At 43.5% G+C, this 11,712-nt stretch overlaps 1 protein-coding gene across 4 annotated transcripts in view; it reads right to left on the bottom strand.

The window, feature by feature from the left end:
* Nucleotides 1-690: 690 nt before the first annotated feature.
* The window catches only part of fsip1 (fibrous sheath interacting protein 1), a 51,735-nt gene continuing 40,713 nt past the window's right edge, over nt 691-11,712 (bottom strand). For 3 of the 4 annotated variants that reach the window (XM_031278444.2, XM_031278445.2, XM_031278448.2), the window contains one exon: nt 691-930. In XM_031278444.2, coding sequence (XP_031134304.1) covers nt 820-930 — 111 coding nt within the window. In that variant the 3' untranslated portion in view covers nt 691-819. The remainder of the gene's footprint in view (nt 931-11,712) is intronic. The other variant, XM_031278443.2, reaches the window with a different exon arrangement.

The raw sequence follows: 11,712 nt of genomic DNA, 5'->3' as shown, positions 1-11,712 counted from the left end.
CGATGTGTTTTCAGTCCAGAGGAATTTGAGATAACTCCTGCCGTTTAGACAGGGTCAGAATGTGTGGGTGACGTGAAGAGTGAGGCGAACAGTCCTGTAGGTGTCCAGGGCCGGGAGAGAGGAAAGGCAGGACCTCTGGGCCGAGATCAGCCAGGTGCAGGCTTGCTACTCACACTGTGCAAGCAGGAGCAAATAGGAATCTTGTCAACAGCTCGACAAATCTCCCAAACAAACCAAAAAGCATCATTCTGAAATTAAACTGGAAAAAGGTCACACAGGGTCCTGTTTAAGAGGATCCTACTAATCTGCACTCTGAAGCAGATCACCTATTGAGGCAGGAATGAAAGGAATGCGTTAAGTGGATCTGACTACCCCTCCTGTTTCATCATTAACAGCCACACATTAGGAGAATACAACATAGTGTTCAGACTTTTTTATGTGTGCAGTGGAACATTCTGCGGTTATTAGATTTAATGACTGCAATTTTCTGTTCTCATCTATGATCCTCAGGTTAGTGGCCCTGTTGTGCTGTTTCCTCATGCAGGACCATAAACACAAATAAAAACAATGGGATGCAATCCAGCTGCATATTGAAAAATTGAGACGAATTATGATACAGTTCTTGGCCTCAGTTTGCCAAATAACAGTTGTGGTTAGAACTAAAAAAATTTTTATATCTACAAAAATCGATGACATTGAAAAATTGGTAATTAAATATGTTTAAATCCAGTCATTTTTTTCTCAACCCCCCTAGTAGCCTAGTGACATCCCAGCAATGATGCATCTTGATAGCAGGGCTTCACATGGATTAAGCCTTTCTTAGGGTCTCATGGTGTCATTCGTCTCAAGATCCAGGGTCCGGCTCTCTGTCAGCTCACATCCATCCAGCAGACTAAGTAACTGCTCTTCAGTGAAGTCTGGTGACTCATTCTGTAGGAAGAAACAAGCATAATGTATGTATGATTTCAAAAATATATATGGTTTTAGACCAAAGGGTTGAAGACAGAAGCCCCACTTTATTACAACTGTAGGCTAACCCCCAGGGTAAAGATTTATTTATGGTTGTGCGAATTAAGGCTCCAGGCAGAGCTTTCGCTGTAGCCTACAAGTTACTGTTGCTGTGCATCTCTTTATTAAACGTACCTACTAATATTTTGAGTCTTATTTCTATTTTTCTTTTTTGTGATTAACATTTTTTTAACATACAAAACAACTCGCAACATGAACAACTCCCCCCCCCCTTTTCGTCACCACCCAGCACCCATCCAGACAAAAATCAAGAAAAGATGACACAGTAACTACAATATCCCAGATCACTCAACAAAACCAAATAAACATCACAACATACCAAATAAACATATGTATAAATGACACAATAAGAACATACACATCTCCCCCAACACAAAGCTTCTTAGGCCTGAAGTTTATACTTGTGCATTGGTGTGTGCGTCGATCTGTAACAGCAGGCCGACATGTGTGTGTGCGTGGGGAGTGTGTGGTAGAGAGAGTGAGAGAGTGATGGCGATTAGCTTCTGAGCTAGTGGCGACTCTAGACTAGAGGCATAGTGAGTGTGAGAGCAGTTCTTGACTCTCTGTTGTCCAGCCACCTCGGAGAGGAGACCGGAGAGAAGACGGCGAGAAAATCAACACATATACTGGAGCGGGTACGTTTTTCATGGACTTTCATGGACAGCTGCTAGCTTAGTCAGAAGCCACGCCGACACTAGCGTGAATGAACTTCAGTAACGTTAGCTCAGATGCTAATCTTCGGCTAGTACAGTCTTGAGCTTTGGAGAGGATGACAGAGAACCAGAGAGCGTACTTTGTGACCAGATAAAGCCGAGCTGCACCTCTGGCGACGTGGGAGGAGAGAGACTCTTTTCACCTGACTGTTCAAGGGACTGTTTACTGTGGACCCGTGGTCTCCGCCGACAAACGTTACTGAGATAACCTAAACATTAACGGGGTGAGTAACCCATACAATTGCCGAATTGCGGCCACATTCATCGGCAGACTTTTTTTGTGACCCAACGCACGCCAGCCACGAGCTGGCCTGTAACGGGGGTTACATTTGTCAAATAATGCTGCTGGCGAATACAGTTTATTTGCTCTTAACTTGGCTTTCTTTATTGTCTCATTGCCAACGTCTCGGTAACATACATCAAACGTTTTTTTTCTCTCTTCTTGAACTCTTCCTGTTATGATACGTGTCTGCCTAGCAGCACGCTCTCTGATTGGTCACTGGGAAGTACAACTTTATTAACACAAACAATGTCTTGACATCTCCCCCTCAAATTCTCCCTGTCCTTAAGACTATTAGAAATATAACAGTATCCTAAACCATAACTTTCCATCTTGTAAGTGCTGATTGTAAGTAACTGTTTCCCTTCTCATTTAACTCATGACCTTTATGACTAACAAGAACTGAACTAAGTTTAACCATATATTTCTTACACTACACATCCATCCTCACCACTGGTTTACACACTCTACCAAACCTGGTCACGGTCAGTCCTTCCGGTGTTACTGTAGGACCTTTATTATTGTTGCTCAGTCCTTGTGGTATTTCTTCTGTTGACTCTTTGACTGTGTGCCCAGTGTCTGTGTTCTCCTTTTCTGCTCCCCTTGGTATCAGTTGTAGATGACTCCTATTCCTTCTCACCTCCCCTCCCCTTGGTGACTTCACCTGGTAGGAGCGTGGAGTGCAGCTGTCTTGAATGACCACTGCTGGTCCTTTCCACTCCTTTTCCTTGTCCAGTTTTGACAGGACCTGATCCCCTGGCAGTAGAAGCGGTAAGTCCCTCACACCATGTCTCCTATTGAAGTAGAACGCCTGTTGTCGTTTTGCCTCCTCATCTCTGCGCCGAATGACGTCTCGGTCTGGCCACTTTGGAATCAGGTTCCTTTTGAGCGACGGTAGTGTGGTCCGGATCTTGCGACCCATGAGCATTTCTGCAGGGCTCACTCCCGTAGAGCTTGTGGGTGTGGCCCTGTAGCACATTATAGCCAATAATGGATCTTCCTGCTTGAGGATGCGTTTGGCTGTCTGGACAGCACGCTCCGCGTGCCCATTTCCTTGTGGGTTGTGCGGGCTGGATGTAGTATGTTCTATGTCATACTGTGTGCAAAAGTCTCTCCAGGCCTCACTAGTGTATTGTGGCCCGTTGTCACTGACTATCTGTTCAGGGATGCCAAATCTCGCGAATGTAACTTTCATTGACCTTATCACCTGGTCTGTTGTGGTTGACGTCAAATGTAAGATTTCTAGGTAACGTGAGTAGTAATCTGATATCACTATGTATTGTTTTCCTTTATACTCACAGATGTCGGTGGCTATCTTCTGCCACGGTCTCTCCGGCAGAGGAGTTGGTTGTAGCGGCTCTTTGCGCTGTGTACGTCTGTTTGTCTGGCAGAAGCGGCATGTGTCCACCTTGTGCTTGATATCCGCTGATATCCTTGGCCACCACACTGTTTCCTGTGCACGTTCTCTGCATTTTGACACACTTTGGTGTCCTTCATGTATGCGGTCTAATATTTCTTGTCTCATGGACTGTGGAATAACGATGCGACAACCTATTGTGATGAAGCCGTCACACACAGACAAGGAGTCTTTCATTGTGTAATAGTCTTTAACACTGTCTGTGATGCTACTCACATGCTTGGGCCATCCATCTCTGATCAGCTTCTGAACCTTTTGGAGCAGCTCATCCTCTTGTGTGGCTGTCTTGATCCTGTCCAGCTTGTGTTGTGAAATAGGCCAGCTGTGAGCCACTGCATTTACATGGCAAGCGATGATCGCCTCCGTTGTGTTGTCTTTGTCTTTGATGGGGCTGCGTGACAGGGTGTCTGCGATGACCAGCGTCTTTCCCGGTGCATATTCAGCTTTTGCGTTAAATCGCATGAGTCGCATCAAGAGTCTTTGACACCTCACTGGTACTGTATCTAAATCTTTACTATTTATCAGTGGGACCAGTGGCTTGTGATCTGTTATCAATCTGAATTTCTCCATGCCTACCAGGTATTTCTCAAACCTTTCACAGGCCCATACTCCTGCTAAACATTCCTTTTCAATTTGCGCATACCTGATTTCTGCGTCTGACAATCTTCTTGAGCAGTAGGCAACTGGCTTCCAGCTTTCGTCATTCAGTTGCAGTAGAACACCTCCTAGCCCAAAACTGCTCGCATCTGCTGAAACAGCCGTCTGTCTTTGTGGGTCATAGTGAGCCAGGACGGGTGATGTAATGAGGGCTTCTTTCAGCTGCTGAAACGCCCGATGCTGCGGCTGGTCCCAGGTCCAGGCGGTCCTTTCTTTCAGAAGGTCATACAGAGGACCCGCTGCCGTTGCCATGTCTGGTATGTATTTGCTCATATAGTTTATCATGCCCAATGCACGCTTTAACTCATGCACGTTGGCGGGCTCTTGTAGCTCACTAATGGCGCTCACTTTGTCTGGATCGGCTCTTACCCCATTGGCGTCCACTATGTGGCCCAGAAATCGCAGCTCTGGTTGTCTGTATACACACTTTTCCTTGTTGAGCTTAAGGCCTGCCTTCTCCATTTTCTCCAGTGTGTTTTGTAGGCGTCTGTCATGTGATGCCATATCCCTTCCATGAACAATCACGTCATCCATGTATGCTGCCACGCCCTCCAGGCCCTCCAGCAGTTCGTTCATCTTGCGTTGGAATATTTCTGAAGCGATATTGATTCCGAAGGGCAGTCGCTTGAAGCAGTATCTGCCGAAAGGCGTTATGAAGGTGGTGAGGGTGCTGCTTTCTTCATGTAGTGGTATCTGCCAAAAACCTGACGCTGCGTCAAGTGACGTAAAGACCGTAGATCCCGCTAGCTTAGCTAGTGTCTCTTCTGTTGTGGGCAGTTGGTATCTCTCTCTTCTTATGTTTTCATTCAGTTTTTGGAGCCCCACGCAGATTCTGATGGCACCTGTAGGTTTCATAACTGGCACCATTGGCGCGCACCAGTCTGTTGGTTGGGTCACTTTTACGATCACGCCCTGTTCCTCCATTCGCTGTAGCTCCGCTTGGACTTTAGGAAGAAGTGGCAGAGGGACTCTTCTGGCGGTGTGTACAGCGTATGGGACAGCCCCCTCTCTTAGGTGGATCTTCACCGGGTCGGTTTTGAGCACCCCCTGGATTCCCACAGCTGTCCTAATCTGCTGTATTCTCTTCACCATCCCCATCTCTACCGCTGTCTCCCTGTCTAGCAGGTTGCTTACTGTAGGCCCTCTTGCTACGTATATGTTAAAGATGTATTTCTTGTTTTTATGCAGTGCGCTAGCAGTGAACTGGCCCATTATGTCCAGTGCCCCGCCCGGGCTATCTAAAGGTCCATCGGCCGCCTCAAGCTTTCTTTCAGGCTTAAGAGCTCTAAATGTTTTCACGTTCATTACAGTGACATCTGCTCCTGTGTCGATTCTAAATCTGACCGGAGTGTGTCCTATACAAATCTCTTCAGTCCACTGTTCAACACTACTTTGCTTTGTCTTACTTACTGCGCCTAGGTAGAAGCTTTCCTCTTCTTCCTTGTTGTGAGTGACTTCCCTCACTAACTTAGAAAAACAATTTCTCTCCCAATGGCCTTTTTTTCCACATTTTCTGCATTCCGACTCTAATGCTGGGCATTTGGTTGGGATTTTGTGTTTTTCTTTCCCGCATCGACGGCACTTGGAAACCCCTGAGCAGTGCTGTCCAACGCTCCCCTCTTTCATCTGCGGTTTTTTCCATTCTTTCTTTATCGGGTGCCTGTGTTTCACTTCTTGCACGGTGAGCTGTGCTTGCTGCTCTTGTTGGGTTATCTGTTGTGCTATTTCTTCCGCTTGCCTCACCATTATCACTGCTTTTTCTAGAGTGAGGTCAGACGTTAATTGCATTCGTCTGGACAGTTCTTTGTCACGGATTCCCACAACCAGTCTGTCTCTAATGTGTTCGTTTTTCTTTTCGCCAAAGTCACAGTTTTCACTCAATTCATGCAGGGCCCGTATGAACATCTCCGCCATTTCGCCTGGCTTCTGTTGTCTCTGGTGGAAACACGCTCTCTCGTGTATTGTGTTCCTCTTCGGTACGAAGTATTCATCAAACTTCGCGAGCACCGTTTCATAATGGTTCTCGTCTTCCTCCTCCGTGATGACGAATGTTTTGAATATATTTTCGGCTTCATTGCCCATAGCATAGATGAGTGTGCTAACCTGAACGTCACCGTCTTCATAGCTTAACTTTGTTGCCGACCTGAATCGTGTGAACCTCTGTCTCCACGCAGGCCATTCACCCGGCTTTCCAAAGTTGAAGTTCTCCGGTGGTTTAAACTTTGCCATCACGTCGGTTCCGTTTTAGAACACTTCTGACACCATGTCAAATAATGCTGCTGGCGAATACAGTTTATTTGCTCTTAACTTGGCTTTCTTTATTGTCTCATTGCCAACGTCTCGGTAACATACATCAAACGTTTTTTTTCTCTCTTCTTGAACTCTTCCTGTTATGATACGTGTCTGCCTAGCAGCACGCTCTCTGATTGGTCACTGGGAAGTACGACTTTATTAACACAAACAATGTCTTGACAACATTTAAAAGACAATTCCCGTTTTTTTGTTTATTTTGTTTAAAGTGTGGGCCCACTTGTATCTTGTGCATTTTCATATTGTGATTGTTGATCTTTTGAGTGACATAACACTAGGTGAGAGTGTTTTAAAATGCCTTTAAAGGCCCTGACACACTGTCACAAACACCAAGCCGACGGTCGGCCGCTGATGATGAGTGAGGAAAACAAACGACTGTGACAGGCACACACAAGGTTCCTTTCATTTTTACTCACATCTGATCAATCCAACACACATAAGAGCTGTCAAAAGGGGTCAAAGATTACGTTTGAATGTTCTGTCTAAAAACACACAGGTTTGAACTATTGGGATAATTATTTTTGCACATGTCCATAAGATGGCAAACGTAGCATACAAGATATACATAACTACTTGCTTAGGCATATTTATTCCAACATAACATGTATTTTAAAGGATCTCTACATACCTACACATTACAAAATAAACTAACGTTTAATAAACTAATATCCTACACCGTGATATTTAATATAAAGACCGTAATAGACCTCTCTCTGCAGCCCCATAGCAAGCTAGCTTACCAGCCAGCCTCTAAATTAGTAAAATGTAAGAACTTAATGTTTAATTCACACGCTCTTGTCATATCTAAGGAAAGCACATTGCTATCGTCAGATGAGTGACATGTTTGTTTGGCTTATTTTACGGTAACCAGTGTATGATGAAGGCATGTTGGGTGGAGGAAATTAGCAAGCTAACATTAGCTAACGAGCCAGTAGCGGGCCATTCAGTCGCTCCGCTCCCACTGTAGGCAGACTTCTTTGCTGAGAGAACGGAAGACAGCCCGGGAGGGGCACAGTCCAGTTAGCCATCTCCCGGTCTTCCCGGCGGGGAGTGAAGCAGAGGGACCGTAGGCTCTGTTCAGTTCTGCTGCTGCTGGCTAGAGCAAGCGCTGTTTTGTTGTATGTATATCAGTCCTTCCAGAAAACTGCGGAGTTTTTTTGTGATTGTTGCGGGCAAAAATCCTTGATTATGCAGCACGTTTTCTTAAAAAATGCGATGGAATATGCGGGATATTTATGCAATTTTATGCGATGAAATTGCGGGAACTTGCAAAAATTGTGGGAACTTGCAAAAACTGCGGTTTCATCATGGCTTCATTGCGGGGTTTGCAGCTTTTCTATGATGTTCACAAAGCGTAATTACGTCACTTCATAACGTTCCCATGGCAACAGGGGAAAATGGCTGCTCTTGTGTGAAGTAAACGCAACATTTTTCAACTTTCTGCTAAGATATGTGACTTTTTTGCAACGAAAATGCGGGGATTATGAAATCATGCAAGCCCCGCATATTGGCAATTTATGTGGCAAAATTTGAAAAAAACGCGCCCCCCCGCATAAATATGCGGACTTTGGCTGATTATGCATTGAATTATGTGATCGCATAATCACATTTTTCTGGAGGGACTGGTATATCATAGCAAAGGTATCCGGTTTCCCTTGTGTTGTTGAATGATGAATAGATTACCGCCGCCTGGGCGGCTCCCCGTATGGGGAGTTATTTCAATGCACGCATGCGCAAAACGTACGTGGTACTTGGCTATGAAGGTAAATATGGTGCAAAAAGGGAGAGCTTGTAGAATACAATGTGAGAACTTGCAGAACAAAAAATCTGAACTTGTATGTTAAAATTTGCACTTGTAAAAAATATTCACACACATGTGATCTGAATTTGAGGTCATACAAAGAAAAAAAACACGAGAGCTTGTAAAAAAAATCTGAACTTGTAAGTTGAAATTTGCACTTGTAGAAAATGTTCACACACCTGTATTCTGAATGTGAAGTTACAGAAAAAATATTCACAAATGTGTAGATTGATATTTACATGAACACAATGACAGCTGCAAACTTATAATGCAACATTTACTCGTATACTTTTTTTTTTTTACTCTGGTTCATTTTCCATCACAACCACAACTCAGTGATTACAACCTCTCGAATCTGTCACTGCAACTTCACATATGTGCTGACGGTCCGTCTGCGGCTGCAGGCCGTGGAGCTCACCGCCAGTGTTTTAGTTTGACTGTTAAAAATGTTTAGACAATTAAAAGGTATTTATTTAGAAGTGGGCTGGCTGCTAGTTAGCTAACGCTAGCATGCTATTCCACCAAGTTTCCATGCTACATAAATAAGCCAGACAGAGTTGTCCCTCATCTGGCGATAGAAACCCTGCTTTTCCCGTTCTGTTAGCTCAGAGCTCCACAGCCTAAGTCCACAGGTACAAATTAGTTTTGCACCAAATGTATCGTCAAGAGTGTTGTGAAAGTCGAGGTGCGCAGATTCGCCACTTTGTGATGCGAGAGAGCACATATGTGAAGTTGCAGTGACAGATTCGAGAGGTTGTAATCACTGAGTTGTGGTTGTGATGGAAAATGAACCAGAGTAAAAAAAAAAAAAGTATACGAGTAAATGTTGCATTATAAGTTTGCAGCTGTCATTGTGTTCATGTAAATATCAATCTACACATTTGTGAATATTTTTTCTGTAACTTCACATTCAGAATACAGGTGTGTGAACATTTTCTACAAGTGCAAATTTCAACTTACAAGTTCAGATTTCTTTTACAAGCTCTCATGTTTTTTTTCTTTGTATGACTTCAAATTCAGATCACATGTGTGTGAATATTTTTTACAAGTGCAAATTTAATTTTTACAAGTGCAAATTTTAACATACAAGTTCAGATTTTTTGTTCTGCAAGTTCTCACATTGTATTCTACAAGCTCTCCCTTTTTGCACCATATTTACCTTCATACTTGGCAGTCGGCTGTAGTCTGTGCGGTGTGTTCCAGTGCTAATTTTTGGCACAGACAAAGGCAACGACGGCCGACAAGAGGCGACGCCACAGGTGGAATCTGCAGGGTTGTGTTTAAGTCTCAACGGCCGCAAACAGAGACCTTTGGCAACACTGACGCCAATGTTTCGCTGCCTGATTGGGTCTTATTGGTCATGGCGTCTCGTTCTCTCAGACTAAGCTACTAACGTTACCATGGCAACTACCGGCAACGGGCGGAGTATACATGCTGCCTTCTGTTTTTCCCAGCACGCACATGCCCAGTATATGAGAATGTTAACGAGATATGTGGTTTGGGCATGTTAGTTTTAATAGAGATTAGTTCTTCTACTGGAGCTAAAAACTCTTGTGTGCACGGAGATCGCTTTTGGCTCAAAACTTCACTTAAAAACCAAAACGTAGCACTGTAAATGTAGCCTTAGATATTATTACAGAAGTGACGACAGAATATCTTTCAGCTTAACTGCTGATATCTTCCTAACATCCTCCCTAAAATTGTTCCCATTACAAACATTCTTTACTAGGTGGTTGTTGCAGCGAATACAACCCCGACAGGGTGATCAGGACCCCGACGCGAAGCGAAGGGGTCTTGAATCAGCCTGAAGGCTCTACATTATCCCGCTTGTTACATGGCTACTTACCAAATAAATCAATAATTTGACACAAAATATTAATTTAAAAAGGAGTTTATTGATTTAAATACGATTGTAATGGCAACGGTCTGTTATCAAGAAAATAACCGACCGCAGAATGCCTTAGAATTCAACCAAGCCATGTAATAATGGGTTTTAAAACTTAGTTGTTGACAAATCCAGACAATGTGTTATATTAATGCATGACGTGATAAAAGTGGCAGTTCATAATAATATTGCTGCACTCCTCCCCCTGTGCTAGTTGGAATCCGCCTGGGGAAAACACTTCCAGTTGGATGTAACTGTTGCTTTTCTAACTGATAAGTCAGACTTCTACTAGGCAGCCTTCTGGGAGTGCATGTGAGTTCAAGGGGAAAAGCCAACCTTCTCAAAGTAGGTCATAAGAGAAAGGGTTCAGAATGTGAAAAAAATGTCTATCTATTCATGGGAGTGATGTGCTTTCTGGCAACTGTAATTTCTGATATAAAATTAATATTGGCTATGTAAACTTTTAATTAACTTAATCATAATAACAAGGTGAGACATGAACCATTTACCTATATGCACGAGTGCTCATAGAAAGTTGGCCTCTCTTAGTTTGATTTGGTTGATTTGGATGGTTTGGTTGCTGTACTTTTGTTTAGACAGCTGCAACCCAACTGTCAATTTGTTTGATAAATATCACCTCATTACCTTTTTTATGAAGCCAGACCTTAAATCTCTGGGTTGAATAGTAATCATTGTCATCTTTCTCTCAGCATGTGCACTCGTGTTTCTAGCTGTCATCCCACTCTGAACAGAACGTTCCTGGCCTTTAAAGAAGAGATGTCTTGATCTAGTTATTTGGTCCCTGATGAGTCATAAGGCATAATAAATAACTTGATTCTTTTGGCCATTTGGCAGCGGAACAAGTAGTGAGCTTTAAAGGTGAAAGTAGGTGGATTTTGTTGCCTCTGGACAGAATCAGGCTTGCGGTTTACCCCTGTTTCCAGACTGCATGCTTAACTAAGCTGACTGGCTGTACTTTAGTGCTATTAATCTGCACTTCTAATTCTGTGCAATAAAGTGAACAAGCATATTTCTGAAAATGTTAAATTATTTATTTAATATAGACATATTTATTAGGGCAGTTTTGAGATCCACAGATCAAGTTCAAATGCAAACCTATTAATAACCTGTACTATTTGGGTGTCGGAAAAAATACAGCCTACACCAGTGTGACCAATCTCAGGCACTCTGTTCTGAGACAGAGAGAATATTATGTCTGTACAGTTGCTAACATCTTCCCCCACATCCCGCGAGACAAAATCACATTCCTGTGTATCATCTATCCACTGAAGCTAATACTCTTCATCGATCATTTGTATTCCTCCTCTGACCAGACCACCTTCTGAAACTCTCAGCACCTCGCCACGACCCAGTTGCTGATAGACATCTCTACCAGACAAATCCTGTCAATTTTCAAAGTCCTCCACAATGTAATGACACCCTCTAGGTCATAACAGGTTGGGCCATGTTACTCATTTATGACCCCTGCAATTACTCAAGCTGCTGCAAATCCTCTCCTACCAGTGGACAGGAGACCAAAGGCACCATGGACACATTCCAGCCTCTATGCCCCCTGCAGCACTGCATATTTTGTCCTTGTCAATTTAACTAATCACAAAA

The sequence above is a fragment of the Sander lucioperca genome, chromosome 18 (genome assembly GCF_008315115.2).
Source record: "Sander lucioperca isolate FBNREF2018 chromosome 18, SLUC_FBN_1.2, whole genome shotgun sequence".
In the NCBI taxonomy this organism is placed as follows: Eukaryota; Metazoa; Chordata; class Actinopteri; order Perciformes; family Percidae; genus Sander; species Sander lucioperca.
Note: the sequence above shows the minus strand (reverse complement) of the source record. Positions and strands in the feature narration are given on the sequence as shown.